The 26878-nt window shown below is 37.4% G+C and overlaps 2 protein-coding genes across 5 annotated transcripts; both read left to right on the top strand.

Annotated features, from left to right (window-relative positions):
* The first annotated feature begins 1175 nt into the window (after window positions 1–1175).
* Window positions 1176–14323, top strand: nap1l4a (nucleosome assembly protein 1-like 4a). Of its 4 annotated transcripts, none has more exons than XR_008962627.1 (15): window positions 1176–1291; window positions 1846–1893; window positions 2018–2078; window positions 2422–2581; window positions 2951–3034; window positions 3169–3300; window positions 3726–3797; window positions 3892–4031; window positions 4169–4314; window positions 10018–10034; window positions 10300–10419; window positions 11800–11829; window positions 11905–11983; window positions 12740–12772; window positions 13368–14323. XR_008962627.1 is itself a non-coding variant. In XM_057329218.1 (15 exons), exons 2-14 carry the CDS (start codon window positions 1860–1862, stop codon window positions 12743–12745), a joined length of 1053 nt encoding a protein of 350 aa, XP_057185201.1. In that variant the 5' UTR covers window positions 1176–1291; window positions 1846–1859; the 3' UTR covers window positions 12746–12772; window positions 13368–14323. The 4 variants fall into 4 exon arrangements, 3 of the variants coding, with proteins under 3 accessions (XP_057185201.1, XP_057185200.1, XP_057185203.1); XM_057329218.1 differs by having other exon boundaries at window positions 11933–11983; XM_057329217.1 differs by lacking the exon at window positions 12740–12772 and having other exon boundaries at window positions 11933–11983.
* Window positions 14324–25278: 10955 nt separating this feature from the next.
* Window positions 25279–26492, top strand: phlda2 (pleckstrin homology-like domain, family A, member 2). Its single transcript, XM_057329933.1, has 2 exons — window positions 25279–25840; window positions 26181–26492. The coding sequence occupies exon 1, from the start codon at window positions 25314–25316 to the stop codon at window positions 25815–25817; it is 504 nt and encodes a 167-aa protein (XP_057185916.1). The 5' UTR covers window positions 25279–25313; the 3' UTR covers window positions 25818–25840; window positions 26181–26492.
* Window positions 26493–26878: the final 386 nt, after the last annotated feature.

Raw genomic sequence — 26878 nt, 5'->3', positions numbered from 1 at the left:
ACGTGTCTCGTGTGCGTGATATTTGCAGAGAGGGATGCTGTCATTGTACCCTAAAGCAGTTTTACGTATAGTGCATATATGCTGAGCTACGTGACAAGAAATATTTATAGTGTGTCAAATGCGAGAATGACAGCTGAGGTCGCAGGCGTGCACACCTGTTCCTGTAGATAGTTCTTGAGTTCGATTTACAGGGACACACATACGCTTTGGGAAAACAAGTGTCAGCCATGAATGTATGCACGTAAGACTGTCAATGCACTAGCTAGCAATGTTAATGAGAAAACATGAATGTCCCTATGTTTTACTCGTGGGTATAAACTGCTCCCAAATGTGTCGAATGCGCAAGAGAGAAGCCAAACAACAACAAAAACAAAACATGATCATGGTCAGCTTTGTCCAGGTGAGAGCACTGTAACACTTTGTAAAGAACAAAGCCAACACGTGTCATCCCTACATTAACAAATAGCATTCCTAATATCACTACAATAAACTTACTTTTATTCTTATCTTTAATTAGCATCTCAAAGCTAAATCGCAGTGTAAGTGCTAAAACATGCAACGTGAGAATTAAGTTTAACATAAAGGAGAATACAGTGTTCACTTTTAAGTAAACTTTTTAAGTTTGTAAAAGTTAAAAGAAAATCTGTTTACTACGGTAACTATAATTTAAACTACGGTATTTCTAGTAAATGTATTAAATTTCGTAGTTTTTGCCAAAGAGCAAACGCTTTAGTTACTCTTAAGCTAAAAATTTCTCTTACTAGAAAGCAGTTTTATTATACAAATACGGCCACATAAGGTACATTTAGTTAAAATAAAAGATGAAAACACGTTGTATTTATTGAAATAAGTCACTTAAATGAGGGTCTTGGCGCTATACTCTTAAGGCTAAAATACACTAAGACTTTTAATTGCTCAGATTTTCAGTCTGGACTTGTTGCAGAAAGTCTGCGCCAGTCTGCAGATTTTAGTAGTTAGTGTGTTTCTATGTGAAACTTTCAAAAAGTCTTCAAGTGTATCATGTCTAGTTTAAAAACGAATACACTTGTAGTGTATTCCAGCCATTAGTAAACACGAGTACGCCACAGAGTGCGCAGTGACACATGCGCTCTTCTAACTCCATGAGACTCGAAACCAATGAGGCTTTGCGATACAAACGCTCGTCTCCCATTGGCCCTCCAGCGTGACCTGTGACAGTCAGTTGTCCAATGAGAGACGAAGATGTTGGGACACGCCGTAACACTTCTCCGTCTGCTACAAGCGTGAGGACGGTGTGGCTCGTAACGTGGAGGTAAGTGAAAGAAAAGCCTTATTTTCATCGTAAATGGGGTGTTTTTTTTAAATAATGTTTTTAAAATGTTTAACGTGATGTTAGTATGCTATAGCAACTTAATTTAAATGTTAAACGCTGGAATAGTCGGGGTGTTGACAGATTGTCCATGTGCACGGGGCATTTAAATGTAACTCATGCATGACAGCACAGTGACAGCAATAAGCGGTGAGACTGGTGTAGTTTACAAGATTTCTTCTTTTCGTCTGAGTTTTTCTTTAGGATTCTTAAACCCACACGTTAATACTTGTCTGTTTTAAACTCATAAGTTGACATGCTGGTGCATAGTAATGTGATTCATACCAACATGTCAGATATGATTGACAGGTCCAATTATCAGAAATGTGCTTCCTATGCAAACTACTAATATGCTTTAGGATTTGAACCCACACTGATATTAATTATACTTGCATATTATGACTGTATTATTGCACACTGGAAGAATAACATTTATTGAAGAGGAAAAAGTAAATGAATGTGAGCATGACATGTGCCATTTTGTCTTTGCAAAATAGCTGAGGAGAGGAAAATGGAAAGGAAAAATGAAAAGAATGAAGACAAAGGTTTGTTCTTTTAGACTGGAAAGTGATTTACATTATATTTCATTGGCATTTCAATCTATATTTAGTTAATTTTTAGGAGATCCTCCAAAGATAATTGATGTAATTGTTCTCTTTTCATGTTAAGGCAAAGGGGGAAATAAACTTTCACTGCCTGACAAACCAGACGCTTTAGTACAAGACGAAAGGTAGGAAGCCGTGTATCAGTTTGCTCAAACAGAACAGAATTTAAATTCATATTGAATCTAAATAAAAAATTTAATTAAAATAAAAAAGAATATAGAATTTAAATTGTTAAAAATTTTTATTGCATTCAAATTTCAGATGTTTATTCTAAACATTATAGTGCTCAATTGTGGCATGCAGTTTTCGTGCCATTGTTGTGTTTTCTAAACATCAGTAAAGTTGTAAACTTTCATCGACCACACTGTAAAACTTTGTAAATGCTCTGAACTCGTTGCGTTTTGTAAACATAAACTTTGTCGAATGCTGTTTTAACACTTGATATTGTTCCTTAACTTGGTTTTCCAGAGTACCGAATTTCAGCCTTCTGCCCAAGACTGTGAAGCGAAGAGTTTATGCCCTTAAGAGACTCCAGCTCCAGAGTGCCAACATGGAGGCAAAGTTCTACGAGGAAGTCCATGAGCTGGAGAGAAAGTACGCCGCACTCTACAAGCCCATCTTTGACAAGGTATGCAAATTGTTTTGTGTAATAGCAAACAGTCTGTTTGAACATGCTCGGCATATCAGCGTTTAACCCCTCAAGAACCTGTAACATCTAAACCGAGCTTTTCAGTAAGACAATGCGTTAAAATAGTTGCTGGTGCTATATTTGATGTTTTCTCTAGCACGACTGTTGACTGTCAAGGTCTGTGTTGGCCTCTATGGCGGTCATCATAGCAGTGCTAAATTCAATCCACCAGAACAAATAACCGGCTGCGCTCGCTCAAGTCTGGTTATTTCCATGGTTGGGGACATGCTGTTATCTCAGCTTACCCAAACTTAAGTGGTTTACTCTTCAAATGTTGTTGCCTTAATGATGTGACGCTTCTTTGTTCAGAGACGAGTGATTGTGACCGGTGCCGTTGAACCCACAGATGAGGAATGCGAGTGGCAAAGTGACAGAGAGGACGAGGAGCTGGCTGTAAGTGGATGTTAAACACAAATTCAAATATTGAAGTTTTGGAACCCTCCGATGGAGAGTTGATTAAGGTTTGCTAAGCATCTCATTGTGAGTGCTGGGATAAGTGTGCAATCAATAAGCCCATTCATCTTCAGGAGGATTTGCAGAAGAAAGCCGCTCTGGAGGAGAAGCAGGCGGATTCAGCCAGTGCCGTCGATCCGAAAGGTATCCCAGAATTCTGGTTAACCATCTTTAAACACGTGGATATACTGAGTGAAATGCTGCAGGTGAGCTTGCATATTAAATTATAATGTATTTTCCCCTAAAACTTGTGCAAATATATATATATTTTTTTAAATAAACTGGTTATGAATGTATTATTATTATACTGGGGTGTATATGCAGTATTTGTGTAAAAGTAAAGCAAGCTTGGTGTGTTAGTGTATAGTTCAGTTGTGCTGGTGTAGATGTGCGTTTATCAGCTTTTTTATTTTGTATCTCATATAATCATATTAATGGTGGAACAATGTGTTTTATGAAGGATTTCAAAGGATTGATTGTATCTCAGTTCGGTCTGTAATTTATAGAAAGTTCCAGCTTTGGTCCGGTGCATTAAAGGTTGTTGTGGGTAGCACAGGATGTGGTTTTTGTAACAGGAAGCAGTTTGATTATTTGACCAAGATCCTCAACCAGACTTTTTTGTTTCTCTCAGGAGCACGATGAGCCAATCCTGAAACACTTGCAGGACATCACTGTGAAATTTTCTGAACCTGGACAGCCAATGGTTTGTACTCTAGTCACCATTTACTTGCAGCGTTTTTGAACAAATGTGCCTGAGTCTAATTTCAATGTTTGTTCAATTGTTCGTCTGAAAACAGAGTTTCACGTTAGAGTTCCGCTTTGAGCACAACAGCTACTTCAGTAACACTGTCCTCACTAAAGTCTACAAGATGAAGTCAGAGCCAGACGCAGCCGATCCCTTCTCTTTTGAGGGCCCGGAGATCGTGGACTGTGAAGGGTGAGAGGGATTTAAAGTCATTTGGCAACCACCTAGAACACCCTAGTTACCACGTAGAAACACCCTGACAACCACCACTCAGTGTATCGCTTCATTCAGATCGGGTGTTTCTAAATGCATTGTGCTGTTTGTTTCAGTTGTAAAATCGATTGGCATAAAGGTAAAGACGTGACAGTCAAGGTCATCAAAAAGAAACAGAAGCACAAAGGAAGAGGAACCATCCGGACGGTCAGCAAAGAGATTTCACAGGACTCTTTCTTCAACTTCTTCAACCCTGTTAAAGGTAAGTTACACGGCACTAATAAAGATAATGATGAATTTGCAGTTTACAGAACAAAAACATCTAGGTTAGCAAAAGAACACAAACAGCTGTTTAATGTTACTATTATAATGCTGTGACACAGACTGAGTCATCATCATTATTATTTTATTGAATTTAATTAGTAGTTTGTAGGACATTAAGATATTTGTCTTTTAAACTGGTTTAATGTTCATTTTTAAGTGATGTAAATGTTAGCTTGTTAACATGGCTATATATCTGTTTATAAGAAGCAAAAGAATGACTAATAATATAATAAAAAATAAATATAAAAAATATAAGATTATTTCTTTGTGAACTCGAGAGAATTTTGATAACCAATCCCCAGTTAAGCATCTTGTGTGAAAATATCTCATGGTGTCAGTAGAGGGCATCACAAACTTATTTTTTGTAAGGACACCACAAACATGCCAGCCAATCGCTTTTAAATGAGACACAAAGTCTCATCCTGTAGGGGGAGCTTAGGAGCTCAGAAAGCAAAATCCTGCAGTGCTACATACTTGCATTTAAAAGAATGTCTCTATTTTTTTATTTTGGCTGCATACATTTTCGTACAAAATATAACTTTAAAAATAAGATTTTCCCAATTTTATAATATTTGGTTGACAGATCTAAATTCAGGTTCGATGAGAATTTGAAGTGATGAATAGGTTTTTTTATCTGTATGATGCTTACAGAAAATGGCCAAAAATGCTCATGTATTAGGGTTGCGCGGTAAACCGGTTCTGGAAATTTACCAGTACATGTTAAATTTCAAACGGTTCAATACCAGAATTTTGCTTGTTTCGGTACTTGAAACGCTGCTGTTCCAAAGTTCACCGCTATGTGGCAGTATGCCACAGAACTGAAGGAGAACCGGCAACATAGAAGAACAAGATGAATCGATCTACAAGCACTTTTGCGACCTTTTAAACTGAGACACTGTAAGTGATTTATTACAAATTCGGCTCTTTCTACTTTTGCAGAGCGATCTTTAGATTGTTTTACAGTGTAACGTATATTCTACGACGCGTCTGTACATCCCCATTCAACGGCACACATAGCATATATAACTTTATCTCTGTTCCAGACATCTCAGTTAACCTACTAATCATAATGAAGTTCTCTTTCGCGTCTTGTATATGTTCTGATACTGTCAAATACACACACTGTTATGTAAAAAACACAAAAGGTTCACGTAAGCACAGTCCGCTGTGTTTTAAATATACAGTGGCTTGAAAAAGTGTTCACACCCCCTTCATTTTATTCACATTTAGTTATGCTGCTGCCTTATCTTAAACTACTTTAAATGATTATTTTTTTACATTAATCTACACTCCATGCACAATAATGACAAAACAAAAAACTGATTTTTGACAGCTTTGCAAATTTATTAAAAATAAAAAACATAAATAAGTACATTGCATAAGTATTCACACCCTTTTCTGGGACACTTGAAATTTAGCTCAGAAGCATTAGTTTTGCTTGTTGATGTTTATACACTTCGAGTGGAGTTAACCTGTGCCAAATTCAATTGAATAAGTATGATTTGGAGCGGCACATACCTCTCTATAAAGGGTGCAACAGCTGAAAATGCATATCAAAGTAAAAACCAAGACATGAGGTCAAAAGAACTGCCAGTAGAGCTATGAGACAGGATTGTATCAAGGCACAGATCTGGGGAAGACTTCTGAAAAACATCTGCTGTATTGAAGGTTCACAGAAGCATGTAGCCTCCATTTATCCTCAATGAAAGAGGTTTGGAACCACCAGATATCTTACTTGAACTGACCTCCTGTCCAAACTGAGCCATCGATGGAGAAGGGTCTTGGTTAGAGCGGTGACCAAGAAGCTGATGATTACTCTGGTTGAGCTCCATGATCATATATGGAGATGGGAGAAACTTACAGAAGGACAAACATCACTGCAACACTCCACCAATCTGGGCTTTATGGCTGAGTGGCCAGACTCAAGCCTTTGCTCAGTGAAGACACATGGAAACTTGAAATATGCAAAAACATACTTCAACGAATCTTTCAAACTGTCAGAAACAAGATATTCTGGTCTGATGAATCTCAGATTCATGCATCATGTCTGGAGAACACCAAGCACTGCTCAACACCTGTACAATACCGTCTTAACAGTAAAGTGTAGTGGAAACAGCATCATGATGTGGGGGTGTTTTTCAGCTTCAGGGACTGTACACAAAATACGGAGATAATGATCATGAAAACCTAGCCCAGAACATTCAGAACCTCGGACAGGGCAGAAGGTTCATTCTCCAACATGACAATGATCCTAAGCACACAACTAAAACAATGCAAGAGTGGCTTATGGACAACTCTGTCTATGTCCTTGAGTGGCCCAGCTAGTGCTTGAACCCAACTGAACATCTCTGTAGAAACCTGAAAATGTCTGTCTACTGATGATCTCCATCCAACCTGACAAGAGTTTGAGAGGATCTGAGGAGAAGAATGACAGAAAATTGCCAAATGCAGATGTGTAAAGCTTTTCACATCATACCCAAAAAGATTTGAGTCTGTAAAGGTGCTTTAACCATTTTCTGAGTTGAGGGTGTGAATACTAATGCAATGTACTTATTTATGTTTTTTATTTTTAATAAATTTGCAAAGCTGTCAAAAATCAGTTTTTTGTTTTGTCATTATTGTGCATGGAGTGTAGATTAATGTAAAAAAAATTTTTTTTTTAAAGTAGTTTAAGATAAGGCAGCAGCATAACAAAATGTGAATAAAATGAAGGGGGTGTGAACACTTTTTCAAGCCACTGTATATCCGCATCAAAAAAGAATTTGCCTTAAAGTGACAGTAACCTAATAAATCTGCGTCACTTATTAAAGAGAAAATGAAACTTTTGTAGCTTTATTTAGAGTCATAGCATATTTATTTATACAGTGAAGACTGTTCAGTGTTTTATTTTTATTGTTGAATTTGTAGGATTATGATGATAAGTCTATATAACCAAAGCATTTTTCAGTTATGCAGTGTAAAAGTGTAAAAAGTAAATTTGTGCAGTATAAAATATAAAAATAATATGTAAAATATGCATTAAAGCAGTTTCATGCAGTCTTAATATTTTTTCAAATAATTTATATCGGGGCTTGTTATTGATCACCTATGGATATTACCGGTATTACCGATTCTGGTACCGTACCGTAGCCAAAATTTTGGTATCAAGCCAACCCTATCATGTATACTAGTGTGGGTACAAGTATGTCTTTAAAGGTATACATTTATAGCACAGGTCAAATAAAGTTTAACATTTTAAAAAGGAGGATCTGCATACATAGAGGTTAATGACCTGTGCTGTGATTGGCTGGTATTGTTGAAAGTGTGTGGTTAAAGACAGATCTGCGTCATCAATTCAACCTGTCAAAAGGCATTAACAACTTGTGCGCAAAGGTTCTCATTCATGTCTAGACCATTGGAAAATACCAGTGTTGGGTGTAATTAGTAACTAATAATTAATTACTTTTTGAGAGTAACTTGCCCAACACTGGAAAATACATTCACAAAAACAATAAAACTTGTTCTTGAAAGACGTCTTAGCACTGCTCTGAATTGCTTCTTCAGTTTTTACTAACCAGACCTTACCGAGACACATATGAGTTTGTCCATTCACAGTAAGAAGTCCGTCTAAGCACAGCTAATAAACACTTAGACATGTCAGTTATTGCATAGATGACGAAATTCAGTTTAGTCTGTGTACTATAACAATACATATAGTCGCAAAACTTGTATTTGACTTGACTTATTTTTAATGTTATTAATATTATAAAGGAGTATACAGTATATCAGATAACTTTTTTTTGCTATGTTGTTCTCTTTGGCATTTACTTGTCAATTAGGGGTCAAGCCACGAAGTGGCGTAGACACCTATTGGATCCGTTAGTGTTATTATTATTATTCTGCTGCTTCTTCTTCTGCCATGGAAGTCTATGGCAGCCTATAGAACCGTACATGTGAAAGTCGTTAAATTTGACACACATAGAGGACAGACTGAACTGTGTGTTCAAAGTGCATTTCCCTTTTTTTAAACTTGATTTTCAAAAATCTGACATGTCCAAAATATTTGTCTTTGGGCAATTCTTGGGCTTGACCCTGTTATTGCTGCTTGCAGCTATAATTTCATTTGTCTTCTTGCTTAATGTTGTCAAAAATATCTATATTTCGATACGTATCGATATACTGGGAAATCTGAAACTGTTCCTATACCCAGGTCCCACGTATCGATACCAGCTGCGCGTAGTCGACACACACTGGACGTGAACGCAGTGACAACAAAGCCCCGCCTCCTCTCACAGTCTTGACTGAAGTATTTATTAATTTATTTTAAATGTTAGTTCTATTTATGACCATTTACAACTATTTATGTAAGCTCCAGTCCATTAATACTGACAAATACAACTTTGATTTTAAAGGGGTCATATGGCGCGAATACGTGTTTTTCTGTGTCTTTGGTGTGTTATAAGTTGCCCATATGCGTGTATTAGACACGTAAAATTGCAAAAATTAAATTGTCAGAAGAAAAGATGCATTCTATTTAGAAGCTGATGGCTTTTACTTCCAAATTTTATTTTTATATGTGTAAATATTTTTATTTTATATGTGTAAACGCCTCGTGTAACCACACCCCCTGGTAAAACCCAGACCTGCCTGAAACGCCTCGTGTAACCACACGCCCACAAATCTACGTCAGTTCGTGGTGTGATTTGACTAAGACTGCCCAAATGTATTCGCAAGTAAGGTGGGCGTACCTGTCAGTACAATTGCTTTGGAACCTGATGTTCCAAATATGGTAAGAGGAGTTACTTTCCATCTCTCGCTTGCAGTATTCGACCAATCACTACGCACTGGTTAACTGGCCAATCATAGCACACCTCGCTTTTCAGAGCCATGAGCTTATATATCGATATATTTTTAGGTATCGAATCGAAGTTAGAAATTCCAGTATGGTGACAACACTACTGTATGTGACGTATAAACTCTTGTGTCGATATATACACATTGTCACATTGTAGACTTCTTGAATGTGTGTCAAGTATCCAATTATTATCCCCCGTTCCTTTATCTTTGTTTTCTCACCCCTGCAAAGGAATGTCACTAGACAGTGTCTTCAACCGTCATATCATTGTATTTCCTTCATCGCACTCGACCTTTGCTACGTTGAATGCTTCAAATTTTTTAAAACTGCATCGCACCATTTCTTGTTAAACGCTTGATAGACCCAAAGGAATGTCGCACTGCTTGCATGCAGTCTGTGGGAAAGTGGGTCTCTTATGGTAAAAAGGCTGTGTCACCGGATGTGTGTGTAACTTATCAGTAATCAAGGGGACTGCAGCATTGCTTTCTAAGGTGTGTCACTATAAATGATAGCAGTGAGGCAAGCTGAGCCGTAACGAATGATGTAATGCTTTACGTTGAAATTAATAACCAAGAAGACATATCAGCCCTTACAAGATCAAGTTCCTTAAAAAAAATGACTGATGTAAAACCACTTTCTTTCTGGATTCATTATAATGATGCGATTTGAGGTAAAAAATATTCTGTCATTAATATGCAAAAACAATTAGTGTTTGATTGTTCATTACAGTTTAGACCTGAACTGTTTACCTTGTATGTAACTATTTTGCATGCCCATATTCATTTTTTGTCTTTTTCTTTTTTCTAGCAACACCTGATGGAGTGGTAAGTGCATTTTTGCGTTTGTAAACATTTGAGTCATCATTACAGCACACGACTCGCAGCATCCCACACAAACACACAGCAAATCACTCTTTTCTGAGTTTACGTAACACGTCACGTACGAGAAACGTACGTCAAGTTCCCGCGTCAGTAACGGGAAATGCTTCATATAATAACATGTCTTACATTGCAAATGTGTTTGGTATTTTTTGCATTGAATTAGTCATTGAGTAATTTACTAACATCATTGTGTGTATGTTGTGTCCAGGATGAAGATTTGGACTTCACTCTAGCTACAGATTTTGAGACGGGACACTTCTTCAGAGAGAGGATCATCCCCAGAGCAGTGCTTTATTTCACAGGAGAAGCCTTGGAGGACGACGAGAGTGTGCGTATATTTTCTAAATTAACAGCCATATTTGACTTTATTTGGCAAAAAATAAAGTACCGTGTAATTCAGGTAGCATTTAAAAAAAGGACACAAACTGTATATTTAGGGTTTTGAACAATTCATGAAAATGATTTGAGAGAATTCCATCGGTGAAATGAATTCAACCTCCCAATATTTTGATAATGAAATCAGTGACGCAGTCATATATATTGTAAGTAACATATAAAACGTTAATGTAAAATCACTCTAATATTTATGATGTTGGTTAATTTTATACTGGTAAAATCATTAATTCAATAATACAGCTATTCTAAAACTGTAGAGACAATGGAGAGGCTCAGAGATGACGTATTTTTGTAGGCAAACCCGGAAGTAGTGCCACGCTGGTTCCCTCGACCGAAAGCCAGTTCATTTTTCCCATAGACTTGGAAGATCGCAAAAAATGAGCTCTGTGATTAACAAAAGTTTATGATGTTTACACGTTTTGTCTATCAATATAATCTTCACAAATTAACACCACATTTGTTACTTTTGAAGCCTAAATACAATCGGCAGAAGAAAAAAGCTAAAACGATGCTATAAACAGACTACACTACGATCGCTCGAAATCAACGTCACCACCACCAAGCCTCCGACAACTCTTTCAAACTTTATTAAAAATGTGTTCCCTGGTAAGTAATTACTCTGTGAATGAATCCACATCTACAATTTGTGCCCACGTTGCATTATTTGTGAGCTTTATATGCACGATGACGTCTAACGTCCCCGCCAGAGAAAGTTATCGCTTTTAGCAACTTGTTAGAAACCGCCATTTTTAAGATGCAATAAGGCTTTAAAAAATCATACGAGGGTTAAAATTGGTTTGTTTTATGTCATAGAGGTTTTGTTAACCACAGACCTTATTTCGGGCGATTTACCAAAAACCCATTCATAAAAGCCATAGACTTTGGGGCGATGGAACCTGAAGTCCTAAAATGCTACGTCATCTCTGAGCCTCTCCATTACAGAAATTCTAATGGTTTACATTAAAAAACCATTATCTTTTCCATTAAAACTTTAAAATATATATTTTGTAGTGTGTTTTGGGTGTTATTCCAATAGGATTAATCTGCAAGATAACAACCCACCAATCGAATCCATCACATACCAGTAAACACCATTATAGCTTCCATTACAGCCAATACAATTCCCATTATAACCCTTAAATCCATTACATTTTCTATTGTTTTATGTCAGCAGGGATATGTATCCTAAATATTCTACATATCGCCAACACCTATTAAAATCCAGAAACGAACAACAGAAAAGATATGTGAATGTACATGTGATTTACATAATATGTGATTATTTGTATTGTGACCGTGTTGTTTTGTGCAGTTTGAAGAGGAGGATCTTGAAGAGGAGGAGGTGAGAATACTGACAATTCATTATCAACCTACAGCGGAACGTTATAGACGATCAAATAAAAAATGTGTATTACAGTTAGAAAAGATAAGCATGTCTTGTTCAGGACCTGGATGAGGAAGGTGAAGAAGAGGATGAGGGAGATGTCGGCCCCATGGTGAGCTTTGCCATTTAAACCTTATGTATCTTCGTCATGCATTTTGCTCAGCTGTCATTTAATGACTTGCCCCCAATTAATCTGAATGACCACTGAGTATAAGATCTTAAAGGATATTTCACTCAAAAATGAAAATTCTGTCATCATTCACTCACCTTCATGTTGTTCCGAATGTGTATAAATGTCTTTGTTCTGATGAACACAGAGAAAGATATTTAGAAGAATGCTTATAACCAAACAGATCTCAACCCCCATTGACTCCCATAGTAGGAAAAAAACAATGGTAGTCAAAAATGCCCCAGAACTGTTTGCTGTCCTACATGCTTCAAAATGTCTTCTTTTGTGTTCAACAGAACAAAAAAATGATAAGGTAATTTTTCCTACTATGGGACTCAATGGGGGTTGAGATCTGTTTGGTTATAAGCATTCTTCCAAATATCTTTGTCTGTGTTCATCAGAACAAAGAAATTTATACACATTTGGAACAACTTGAAGGTGAGTAAATGATGACAGAATTTTCATTTTTGGGTGAAGTATCCCTTCAATAGATGCTTTTCAGTCTCTGAGGCACACAAGGCAGCATGTACAGTAAATGTCTATTTCCTGATAGATTCAATTATTGGCCTTTTGTAGCAAATCTGGATTTGATTTTGGATGTCTGGATTGAAATCATTAACTTGTATGGTGCTTCGTAATGAGTGGCATGCCCTGATGTGTAAATCTGTGTTGTCCACTTTCCCTTTGTCCCTTTTACAGGCTTAATTCATTTCTCACTTCATGCATTTGTAGGTAAGAGACACCAGAAGGAATGTGGCCCCATTTCCCCATCTGTCTTTTCTGTTATTTCTCAATTTTCCATTGATTTTATGCCACTTTCACACAGGAGGTTTATCCAAGGTTTGCTGAATAATATTGTAGTAATAGTGGTACTTCTATTGGTAGCATCTATTAAACACATCAGAGTTCAGAAACAACATAGGACTATGAAAAACAGACTGATAATAAATGAGTTGTCTCGTCTAATTTGGATTTCGAATCCAATAAACATTTCCAGTGTGAAAATGACATTATCGTAGTCTCTCACGGGCATTAAAGACTAACCCTTCCCACTCTCTCTCACTAAATCAGCCATAAAGGTGAAGTGTCAAAATACTTGTATTCTAGTTTTACACATTGAAAAATGTAAAGGGGTTTGACCAAACAATGGGAGACTGGCTGCCAGATTTGTCGAAGCATTATTTTTGTACGTAGTTCCTCTAGTGGCTCATAAATGACACACTTCACCTTTACACAGAGCATGTTTTATGAACCAGAACATCACCATATTGTATCCCAGGACCTGATGATATTCTTCCCCTCTGTCCATCTCTTGTTGTTCCTACAGACGGACCCTCCTCCTGAAGAGTGTAAACAGCAGTAAGAATGGTCAACGGGCAGTCACGGCACAACTCGGCTGCCTGTCAGACGATAAAAGTGACAACAAGGCCTAACCTCCTCATGGACTCTGAACTAATGCAATAGAAACCAAACGCTGTTTAGAAAACGATGCATGTTCTACTGTTTACTTTGAAAGAGATGACCTCTGCTCTCCAGTTTAGTGTTCTTATTTCTTCATGTGATACATAGCCTCAGTTCTCCGCAATATGGGATTAACAGATAAAAACGATTTCTTTTGGGCTGAGGCAATGTTTCTTGTCAAAATGTTTGCCTGTAGCTGGTGTGTAAATGCAAGCTAGCGAAGATGCCACGTGTTTTGAATTCCTTGTGTCCATGCTCAACCTTTGCCAGTTTTGCAGTAGAGCTGAATCTTGGACACAGCCCAGGTCATATGAACTCGCAGCCGTTGTCCACAGTAGCGTCACTCAGGGTTTTTATGCCAACAAAATCATGATCATCTAAAGTAGATGACTGACACAACTGATTCTTTTTGGTTTTGCTGTTACGAAATATTTACAAAGGTGTCAGCGGGTTTTTGTAAAAGTGGACGTGGCTGGTTCTACTCACTGGTAGCCAAACAATGTGAATTGTGGTAAAGGAGTAGCTATGATTTGTCACCAGGGTTGGGCTTCATCAAATTCCCATTCCTGCGTGTGACGTGTTGCCATGCTGTGAACTCCGTATTTAATTTGGTGTTAAGTTGCTTGCATTCATGCATAGAATTGATGAAATTACAGTATTGAGAATGTTAACAAGCAGATACTATAGCCATTGCAGGTCTACTCTCCGTATTAACTGTGTGCAAGCCATAGCCTTATCTGAAACTTCTTGGTTCGTAATGCAGCATTGTTTCCATTTTGTACAAAATAGACAAAATATTCTATTAAATGTTGTGCGACACGATTCCACAGACTTTTTCATTACTGTTACACTTGTTTATGAATGATACATCAGATCATGGGGCTTGTTAAGAATATTTGGGCTCCCATACAGTTACAGTAGCAGTGGTCCTAAAACATGGGGGGCCCCAAGATGGATCCCAGGGGGGAACCGTTTATATTTTTTCTTGAAATATAGAAATTTTTATAGAAAAATAAAATAATTGGTTAATTAATTAAAATTCTAAGTTCTTGATAGTAAATCTTTATTTGTGGGGGGGTCACAAAGTGATGCAGCGTCCACAAGGTGGGCCCTACAATGAAAATGTTTGTAACCCACCTTAAAGAAATGAGTCAGTTCATATCAGGAGCCTAAGAAAGGTGTTTTGTAGATGTTGGACTCTATTCACTTTAGCAAGTAAACAAACATCTAACAACAATCCAGAACACTTAAAAGGACAGTTCACCCCAAAATGATGCCAGAGTGTTCATTTTCGAAAAGGCATTCAATCCTTACTACTTCAAGGCATTCAATCCTTACTCCTTTTTAATCCTTACTCCTTCAAGGCATTTAATGGCAACACCCCTGTGGTGGCAAGTTTCTGTGGGCAACACCACTTAGGTTTTCTTCAGAAACTGAAAAGTTGTTTTCTTTTTTCATGCTTTCCACACCTCATTAAGCTCATTTCACAACATATTTTGTTCCATTTAGAGAAACACAATGCTTGAAATGATTAGTAACCGTGCTATAATGATCCAGTCACCATAATTAGGTGGAAATTTGAGAGGGAAACTGATCTCCCACCAAACCAGATTGCAGAAACTTTCAGCTATGTGAGGAATCTAAACACTGACGGCTCTGGTCGAGCAGTCGTGAACGCATGGCTCACAACTACTTCAACATGAACTGAGACGGCTTTGTGTGAAATGCTTCCCGGCATTCTCTCTGTACTTTCTCGAGTGTGTAATCTGCTGGTCGGGATTCCATAAAACGGGATCGGTTCTGTGGGATATCACTCCCACTTTCACACCTCTCCTTCTGGTTTCTGTACGCGGTTCTGAGATGTTGCATTATCACAAAAATCCTTCTGTACTTCCAGTGGTATGAGCACGATTCATCACCTTGGTGGACTTACGCTTTTTATCAGCAAGGCACGGTTGGAATGACATTATTGTCATTCTGGCTCACTGCAGTTCCAAAAAACTTCTCACGGTGCAGAAGCCAACACATCACTTAATATGTACAACAACTAAGACATATGTTTAAAACAGAAGTACATTCATGTGAAATTGAGATGTGCATGTTTCTTCTAAATAGCAGGTATCTTTAATGCTGGGAGCTATTTTGGGATCAGGTGATCAGCTAAGTTTTATCCACTCATACATTCTTTAACATTTTTTGAAATGCAGTATTATCAAACACAAGATCGAAGATTGAATTCTCAAAGATGACCGATATGACTATGAAAATTTCATTTCTACAATGATGTTGGTAACGGAAAACATTCAGTTAACAGATGTTAGTGTAAAGTCAACTGGCCAAAACAACAACTTCATTAAAACAGTGAGGCCTCTTGAAGGGTGTTGGAGGGACTTGAAGGCCATTTCATGCAAAGTTAACCTTTGGGGTGTACACAAAAACATTTTACACCTTGTATGAGAAGTTGTATTTTTGCCCTTATAGTAATAAATGTTTCATATAATGATAGAACAATGACTCTGTTATGCATTGTATTGTATGTTGCTGGGTAAAGTTCCTACACCCCCACAGTTTCAAATGGCATGTCCAATGTTGTCTCTTTTTACAGTTTTCACACACATACTGTAAAAGCTTTGTTTTGTTCTGTTCCCACCCGCTTACTTTTGTTCAATTTGTAATGTAAATATCTCTGTTACTGAATTTGCACATGGTAGAAACAGCTTTAGAAAGTTTTATTCTATTCGATTCTATTCTACATTTATTCTATTTTATCAACAGTTGTTCAGTAGAAAGGTGCTTAACTATCATCAAATGTTGCATGTGGAACGTAAACTAAATGTTATATTAACCACGCATTTTTTGAGGTGGCTAATCCATATAAATCATACAAAAATGCATGTTTACTACACAAAAGCAAATCGTACAAAAATGGACGAATAAGATCATAAATGTACGAATTAGCCACGTCATAAAATACGTACAAATTCACGTGATATTGTGTTGAATTTATTTGTTTCATTGCCATGTTGTAGAAGTAATGTAGTTTAAGGTAATCTTTCAGTAACGGTTGATTTTAACCCTTTTTTTGTTGGCTACAGTCAAGAGAGTCAATACAACTAGCTTTTAGTACAAATGAGATTTTTTTTCATTCAATCAACCAATTTCACTTTATTGTTGGAATTTCTTCCAAAATTTGTCTCGCGTCCTACAGCGCTTACTGTCTTACAATAATTCATGTCCACACATTAATACACATCCACATAACAACACAATAACATTTACAATACCCATAGACCCCCATACATTTGTCATTCATTTAGAATCCCAAGATCTACTTTGATCCCCAACTCTTGATTTATAAATTTTATCGACTGATACACAAAGGATTTACATAGCCTAGTCGGCCTAGCGTATGGCACTCTCAATCTTTTGTTTGAAGGCAGAAGTTGGTATTCCTCGTACAGAACATGGGAAGGATCAGCCACGATTTTGTCTCAGAGACAAAACATTTTTCTCATACTTAATAAAACTTGGCTCCAACATTTGACCCACAATTTTAGAACACATAGATATCAATCTGACCTGTCTAGTTTTAGTTTGAACAGAAAGACAACTATACCATGCACATATTCCATATTGTATGACACTTTGTATCACCGAAAAAAAAAACGAGAGGGACATGTTTGCTTGCACCAAAGTATCTCAACCTCCTAAGACAGTATATACGTTGTTGAACTTTACAGGAAACTTAGTCGATATGAACACTCCGTGATAAAACAGCATCCACACCTAAATACTTATACGATGACACAATCATTGGTGTATTATGTATAGTTACTTGTGTTTGATGCGCATATTCTGGAAAACCAAAGATAATTTCCTTTGTTTTCTTTCAATTTATAACAAGTGAATTCATGTCACACCACTCCACTAGTCTGTTTGTGCAACACTGATGCTTACTGGAGTCATCTTCAATCCCCACTAAAGACAACAATCATTTGAAAATGTCAATATATATGTTTTTACACTGTCAGTTTGACAATCATCTGTATACAGAGTAAAAAGAAAGGGCGAACTCACACAGCCCTGGGGAGCTCCCGAATATGTGACAATATTGGCTTTCACAATCTGTGTTCTACCTATCAAAATCGAGTGGTACCATTGAATCAAATAAGGGTTAATTTCCATTTTCATCTTTTTTGTCAATATAAGCTCCGGTTGTATCGTATTGAACGCAGAGGTCAAATCCAAAAAAGGGCCCGAGCTATGGTTTTAGGACTGTCTTAATGTTTCTGGATCAGATGTGACAATGTTACCACTGCATCTTCAGTACTTCGATTCTGCCTGTGTGCGAACTGATATGTATCCAATGTATTCTTACTATGTGCATGTGCGAGGATTAGCACCACTTTACAAACAAAACCAAACGATTCAATTCTAAAGTCTTAAATCCTCACACTCGACAGGGACCCTTACACAGCTGGCCCTGTGATCACGGGGTGACCACACTTCAGATGAACCCCAGAAATCTCTCTTGTGAGGTCCTTTAATGTTGCACAGCAGAAACAGCCGTCCCCAAGAGCTCAACACAGAGGGCTTTGTGTTCTGTCTCAGATGGGCGGCACTTTAAAAAGAGATGTATTGTAGTGTGTAGATGTCTGATAACGCATGGAGGCGTCATCTTTACAAATGGACTTTAACTAACACGCAATGATTGTACTGTATGCTGGAGTGCAGGAAGCAAATGAGTCCTTTTAATATTTTAGTTATATGAAGTGGATGGAGATTCATTCAGGGAGTCATTAGTTATCCGGAAACAGGTTTTTAAGTTAGGGATAATGTACAGGCAGCCGGTTGTTTTCTCAGAAATAATCCCTGACAGTGTGAACAGTCTTGTATCACACTAAAGGGGCTTATTTTGCCATAACAGCCTGCAGCTTGTACATTGTCCTCCTTATTACACGGCTACTTGCCACGTGAGAGAAAAAACTGGACATGAAATGTGAATTAGAAATAATTAATTAGCTCATTTTTACCGAATGCGAGGAAAAGCTGTTTACTTCGGTTTTAAGGTAAGAAACGACATTCACGAACAGGCAATTTGGTTTAATCATTTGTAAATATAATGTCATATACAGTATGTTATTAAAATACATATTTATATTTAATTTGTCGAAAAAGCCTGTCAAATTTATTTGCTGCATGCGGGTTACCATGTGTTATTAGTTTTGAGAGGTTGTTATCTGGGAATAACGAACCTGCAAATGTCATGACTGGCCAATCAGAATCAAGCATTCTAACGAGCCGTGTAATAATAAAGTTTAAAAGAGTTGTTGAAGGCTTGTTGGTGGTGACGTTGATATTGAGCGACCTTAGTCTCTTTATAGCCTCATGTTAGCGTTTTGCTTCTGGAGATTGTATTTAGGCTTCAAAATTCATAAATGTTTTTGTAAAGATTATCTTGAAAGACAAAACGTTTAAGAATCATAAACGTTGGTTAATCACAGATCTTATTTTGTGCATTTTTTCAAAAGTCTATAGGAAAAATACAGTACATACATAGCCTTTGGTCGAGGGAACCAGTGTGGCGCTAACTTCAAGTTGCCGTACAAAAATACGTCATCTCTGCAGCAATCTGTTCTGACAAAATGATAAACGTCTGAACAGGTAATGTTTTTAAAAAATACACCCCACCAGGTTGTCAGATGTCAGTCTACTGTTTTATAGCAACTGAACTCATGACATTGGCCTTGACCTTGCTAATGCCATGCCATGAGATGAGTAGAGCACGTTTGACTTGTCAGATATGATTTCGCAGGAAATGTACTGTATGTTGGACAGCATGTAAAGATAAGTAGATACAGTAAGATGCAGTTTCGTGGTTCAAACAGAGATAGCGATATAGAAACAAAAGTTAGGTATTGCCAAGTACAAAATATCAGAATATAACTAATGACTAACCTACAGTTATTTACAGGGAAACAGGAAAACCTTAAACAAGAATATGAGTCTTTAAGCTGATTTGAGTTACCTCATTCGTGAAAATGTCATTGGCTTATTACAGGAGACTTTTCTAGAATTCCTATACTGAAAAAATGCTGTAGGATTAGTTGCTTGCATGTCAAATGCTTTTATGCACAAAGTAACATACAATACAGTGATCACGGACAGTCCTTCTAGATACTTAACTAGAGATTAAGTGTTTTTGACAAGCTGACAAAGGTATTGCTGATCTCATCAACTGTCTGGTTCATAAGTCACTCTTGCCTGGGAACAAAATAAGAACCTCATAGGTATGAATCTTAGTCGCTAATTTATGTTTGTTGCACTTTTATTCTATCTTCAACATTCAGTGTTGCTTTATGTTGTTAGAAGAATTCAAAGCTTGTGTGGCTTATAAAAAAGTCCTAGATAGACATCACGAGTAATATAAAGTAGCAGAAATATGCAATAACATGCTATAAATGCTTAAGAAATCACTTAACCCCATACCAATGATTAAAGTACTGCAACTGATTTCAGTTCATTTACTGTAAATGTATGGAGGGTTCTGTTTTTTATTTTTGGAAGGCGAACACACCCACGCAACTCTTTATGAACGTTACAGTGAGCGTGCATAAAATATGAATGGGACTTTTTTGTATGAAGGGTGTAGCAGATTTCTTTAACCGGAGATGCACGCCTGAGAAACGCTTGGTTGCAAACTAAGAATGACATTTCCTTCGTTATTCTGCACACTGAGAAAAGAGTGCTTATATAATTCAACAACAATTTAGCACATGCACGCGAATAGTGTTATTTCTACAATGACGTTGGTAACTGAAAACGTGTTGTGCTCAGTTGCATGCAAGCTCATACTGCACAAGCATCTCTGCTGTGGGTCACAAGGCAGCAGGACGTTTCTAATCTAGTTAGAAATTGGATAAAGATGATTAGGACTAGTTAGGATGGATTGAAACTAACTTAACTTTAGTTTTAGACCTTCTCTGACTGGTTAAAAAAGCACAGGCCCACTGGACCATTTTGGTTGCTGTTTATTCCTATAAGTGTACACTATCCTTAATAAACATTATAATAAAACTAAAAATCTTCCAAGTAGGCCTAATTTATTAGCCTAATTCAGGGATACAAACAACATATTCTTAATTCCAAGAACACAAAGAACAGTCTTGAGTTCTCGTGGAGTCTTACCAGGCAACCTTGGAAAAATGAACTCGGATGGACGCACCGCAGTGACTTCTGGGACTTCAAGCGGGTTCGGTACACGCAATTCGAGGCATCCTTGATGTCAAGAACACATCCGGGTACTTTCACGCGTTCTCTGTACTTGTTGACTTTGACGGTTGGTGACTACGACGTAGAGCGAGAAACATGAGGATGCAAGACCACTATAGAAACAGCCTGTCATGAGATAGCAGGTGACAGACTCAATTGCGGGGGGGAACAGAATTTTATTAACAAGGTAGATAGACAAGACAGTCAATAGGCACCACCAGTAGCACGGAGATCGGAACACCAGACACCCTCGTACGATAGAACTAGAATCCCAGAAGTCCTGGAGCGGGGAGAATGCTCGACCCGAAGATGCTCAGAGAAAGAGAGAACTGCTTCCGCAGAGATTGTCGGGTATTTTTGCTTCTGGTTTACACATTTCGATTTCAAAAGAAATCCTACAAAATATGTTATCTCTGAAAAACGATGTCCTTTTTTGTCACGTCCATAACCAGTGTTGTGTAAGTTACTCTGAAAAAGTAATTAATTACTAGTTACTAATTACATATTCAATAGTGTAATTAGATTACTGTACAAACTACTCTCTCCAAAAAGTATTTAGTTACTTATTACTACTTACTTTCTATATCCTACATCAACCTTGATTAGTTAAGTGATTCAAGGATAGACATGAAATGGCTCTTTTAATTCATTCAAATAAATAATATAAAACTACATAAAGTACTCTTATTAACTGACCAAAGTATTACAAATGTGAGAATTATACATTAAAGCACAGATTCTAAAGTTAGACTTTGAATTTTTATGTCAATTCCACTATTGCACACACATATACAGTATTACACACAGTATTTAGTTTAATTACATCAGAAGTAACTGTAATTAAATTACAGAAAAAACAAGAGTAATCCCTTACTTTACTTTTTCGAGGGAAAAGTAATTAAATTACAGTAACTAAGTACTTGGTAACTAGTTACACCCAACACTGTCCATAACGCAAATTTATTTTCCTTTTTAAAACAGAAAACTCGTGCATGGACTGATATTTTTCTGATGTTTAAACAGATGGTTCAGTATACAATTGTTTATATGTCACGTTGATAACACTGGAATTGCCCCAATAATTATAGAGGAACAAAAACATTGTTGAGTTCACTTTATCCAGCTGTTAAAACAATGACAGTCAATCAAAATCTATTAAAGATTTGAAGGGTTTGCACAATTACTGTAAAAAGTCAAACAGCAGCACACATTAAGCCTAGAATTAACAATGTTGATCTAGTTTTTGTTCACAGATTTGTGTGTGTTTGTGAAGGGACCTTCAGAGTCAGAACGGTTATAGCATAATAAAAGAGTTATGATTATTATTATGACGTAAAACAAGTTAGACTTGTGAAAAACTTGTCAGATTGGATGTACATTCGCTATGATTTAAAAAATGGTTTTAATTACTCCAAGACAATCATCTTTTAATAATGGACTGTTAGCAATTAATGCATCTTCATTGTGAACAGGACTGCCCTCATACTTCACAATTATTATATAAGTTTAGGAATTCTGTGGTCTTACGTAAGTTTCTGTGTGTCATTAGCCCTGTCTGAGTGTTAATTGAGTTTCTTGAACTTGTATGGCCACGTATGTGGAGTCGTGTTTATATCAAGAGGTCCAAGGCTTTGTTATGGCAGTTATGGCCTCTCTGGACCTGTATGTGTCAGCACTTCACTTCCCCTCTGCATTGTTCCTCAATGGTTTCTCATGCCTCTGTCGAACCTTAACGCCATTTGTTCTTTTTCCCACGATATGGTTGCACTTGCTCTTGGCTTATTTGAACAATGCTTCAAATAACTATGAGGACTCATCACTGGGCATTCTGGTCGAGAGGGCAGCTTGCGTTCATGAGTGCGCGGAAGGCCAGGGGTTCGTGGGGAGATCAAACCCGGAGATCAAGGTGCCAAAAATAGGTCTCGCCGACAATTGGAGGAGACAGGTCTTCTCTGGGATAGGGCTTTTGACAGGCGTGGATTCCTGCCGGAGAACTGTCAGGTGACAGCTGCTGTGCTGTGCTCGGACCTTTCGTCGCAGCCTTGTGTCTTAGTAAACATTGTTTTCATATGAATGAATCCTACTTACTGTCATTTCTGCTTATTGAGCCTGGTGGTGAATTGGGGCAATGGGTTAGTTTTGTGATGATCTGGCAACCCTGACTACTGTAAGCTTGTAATGCAAATAAAATAAGTAAAAACATATGGCATATCTGATTAATGATTCTTATGAGATCTCTGTCTGTCACATATATACTAGAGTGTACATTCGAGGTCAAATTTGCCATTGACCTCTTTTTATACACGTGCCTCAAATATTGAGGACTGGGTGACCAAAAGGATTCAATTTTAATGCTGGCTCAATGAAAACCAATACTGGTCAGTTGACCAGTGTCCATTTAATGTTTTTGCTGGTTTTGGACGTGGGATAATAACATTATGTTGTTATGAAAATAATAATAAAGCTGCAGTCGTTCTACAGTTATACATATGGTAATAGCTTAAATTGCGTGAGAAACCCAAGTCTGTTTTCTTTTTGCGATTTTATTAACCAGTGGTCATTCTTAAGTTATTTTTAGGACTGGCATGTTTTGAGTTTTGGTATTTGTGCTGGAGTCATGGGGATAGTTTTAGGATGATCTGGCAACCCAGACTAAAACAGGCTGGTAATGCAAAAAATATCAACTATAAAACACATATGATTTATTATCTGTTCAGTTACATATTCTGAGTTGATTAATTGAACGTTTTTGTTTATCGTGCATACTCCAAACACATATTTCAATGTATTCAGTTACATAGTTATGTAACAATGGTTAAACCTTTTTAAGAGAGCAGATTAAGAATAAGATTGTGAAGTGATCTCACAAGGTGGAGATGGATTACGTTATGAATCATTATATTAATTGTGACAGTTCACACGCTGGACAACACATTCTGCTGTAATGAGGCCGCAAGGAATGTTGGGAAAGTGCATCTGACGTTTGTTTGGAAACTGACTCACTCAACCCAATTTGCTGTAACTTGCTTCTTCAAAACCAGTCTAAACTTCCGTCCTCAGAACCCAACCATCAGCCCACTCGTGTACTCATCAGCCCAAGACATATTTTGTTTTGGCTTCCCACAGATAATGCACTCAATGCCAGATCTGCCCACCAACAGTCATGTAAGATTTTGGAGGACAAAACACTCTTTGGAGAACATTAGATTTGTCAGTAAACCAGGAGAAATGCAGCAATAAGCTTGTCCTCCAGGAGTACACATTACTTCTGATCTAAAATCAGTTTTGCATCCAGAAGTGTATATAATCGACCTCTTGCCTTTGTTTGGCATGTCTCCTCCCTCCTTGATCAGTTAAACCAGCTGTGAGTCATACGCCAGACATACCCTTATTTCTTTGCTCTTTTTTATGATGACGCTGCATACACACAATAGTACACGCCAACGGTAACCATAATAAATTCCCGTTTAACCTAACAGAGGAAATGAAAAGAAAAGCCGGGATGGTTCATAAAATCATCTGATAACACTTTATGATGCTGTCGGTTATAGGGGATAAAGTCCATTACACCATTTTGGGTTTTTAAACGGCTCTTGACAAAAAAAGAAAAAATCATTTTTTTACTGTACATGACATTACAGTAAACAGACAGAATTATTGTTTTATACATATTGCAGTGGGTGTTCTACTGTACATTTTAGTAGAGGTTTGCTCGGGTCAGCTTAAATTTTCACACCCACGCACAGATAATGTAGGGCAGATGAATCAGTGTATCAGAGAGCAAATCTTTTGACTCACTTTTAACCTGTCCACTCATTATAAAAACCAGGTCATTCTGTCACTTATGACACCTCATCTTTAGTCTAGAATTATTAATGATTAATTCTTATAAGATCTCTGTCTGCGTCTCATATATTAGAAAAAATATCATATTTAGTATATATACAATTTAGCGAGTACCACTTTTATTATACATCTGCTTTTCATACATATGTTGCCAAGTATTCATAACTGTAATTGGGGTGACCATCAGTATTGAATTTAAATGATTTCTCAATGAAAACTAATATTGGTCAACCAATGCCTGTTTAATGTTATGGTGGTTTTGTCCTCCATCTATTCTTCAAACCCAATTGTTGTATGTTGTACAAAAATACTGTGTATTAGCTATAGCAGCTATAGGTTTTTGTTATTTGTGGTAAAACCATAGTAACCATTATAAACTGTTCAATGCATACCCCGATGTGAAAACCAGGCTAAAGTCTCAAACTTTTTGACATGGCCTTACTAAGCCAATATTAATGCTATCACGGTTGCTAGACTTTTAATATAAAAAGCACGGCTGGCTAATTTTTCTGAGAAGAGTTCTGGCATGTTAGAGGTGTTAAAGTTTCCCTCACGAACATCCGCCCACTCCTCCATAAATCACTCAAACCACACTTTATTTGACATGACGTCAAGCGGGGCGGGCGCCGCGCGCATCTTATAACTCTGCCCTCGCCGCGCGTCAGATAAGTTCGGTCTGGATTTTTACGCACGCATGAAGAAGCGCGGTATCACCCGGAGACTCCAAACGAGATTATACGAAGCTCTCGGACACTCGCGTTCTTGTTTTTCCCCACACAAAGCCAACATGACGGGCTCAGATATTTCCCAAATCCTGAAGGAAGGAGAGCTTGAGAAGAGAAGCGACAATCTCCTCCAGTTCTGGAAGAGAAAGACGTGCGTCCTCACCACGGACAGCCTGAACATCTACGCCGATAACCAGAAGAAAAGCAAGAGCAAAGAGCTCAAGCTTCAGTCCATTAAGAAGGTGGATTGCGTGGAGCGCACTGGAAAGTTCGTGTACTTCACCATCGTGACCACGGACAATAAGGAGATTGACTTCAGGTGCTCTGGAGAGGAGAACTGCTGGAATGCGGTCATTACTATGGCTCTTATTGACTTCCAGAACAGAAAAGCCATTCAGGACTTTAAAACACGACAGGAAATTGAGAACACATCTTTGGGAAAGCAGGACAGATGCAAAGCCAGAGCACCGTGAGAAGTTCATCCAAGCCATACATGGTAAGAAATGTGAAAATGAAACGTGGTTTAACTATAACAGTAACCAAGATTTTTACAACAATAACCATAGTTTAACCACTGTAAACTAAAAAAAAGAAAAAATAATATGAATAATAATAAAAACTATTTACTATGGTAATAAAATCTGCCAGAAAAAATGTGGTTACTACACTTAGCCTACATTTCTGACATCAAATTTAACCTTATAATAAATAGGTTCAATTCATGCTTTTTGACAAATGTTTGTGAAAATATTGTCTATTAATGCCATATACATTTGGTATATGATGGAAATATAAAAATCCAAAGACTTATTCGGATTCTCTTTTGATCTGCTCAGAGATAAAGCTGACTGAATGTGGAGAGAAGCTTGGACCAAAGCAAGGACAATGACGGCATGTCTGGAAACGGCCCATGGGCTGGAGGAATGGATCAGTCCTTAAAACGCTCCCTGAAGCTCTTTGGAAACCTGAAATGATTTCAATGAGAAACCCATGAAAAGGACTGAATTCTTGAACTTGCTTAACCGCGAGGCTTTGGATACATACTTGTAAATTTCTCTATTTATTTTTCCAAAGGAATGCTGCGAATACCGATGTTGTATTAAGTTATTTCATTATGTATTTATTTAAATAAATTTTCATAAAACTAAGCTTAAGTGGTTGTCTTCATTTTGATGTTGTCATCAAAATTGCTTGGATATAATTTGATTGTGCTGTTTGAAGTTTGAAGAATGTAGCCTGACATTTTCAGGATGGTTTCAGTAGCATACTTCTGAAATGAGGCCCAGCATTTCTTGAGGGAGTGGAAAGTCCCTTCTTGTGGAAGTGACTTCATTGAAAAATGTGGCATCATTGTGTCAGGAGATAAAAGCTGAATGGAGCTGTTGTATGCCGTGGAGCTAGTGTTGCGTGAATGCCACGCCCGTCACCTGCAAATGCCTAAAGAAATTTATCATATAATTTATTATTTTGAAATATGGTGGGAGAAGGATAATGTTGCGTCGGCTCCTTTTGTTGAACTTTTTACTGAGGTTTT

This window comes from Triplophysa rosa, linkage group LG3 (genome assembly GCF_024868665.1).
Source record: "Triplophysa rosa linkage group LG3, Trosa_1v2, whole genome shotgun sequence".
In the NCBI taxonomy this organism is placed as follows: domain Eukaryota; kingdom Metazoa; phylum Chordata; class Actinopteri; order Cypriniformes; family Nemacheilidae; genus Triplophysa; species Triplophysa rosa.
This window is presented reverse-complemented; position numbering and strand designations above follow the sequence as displayed.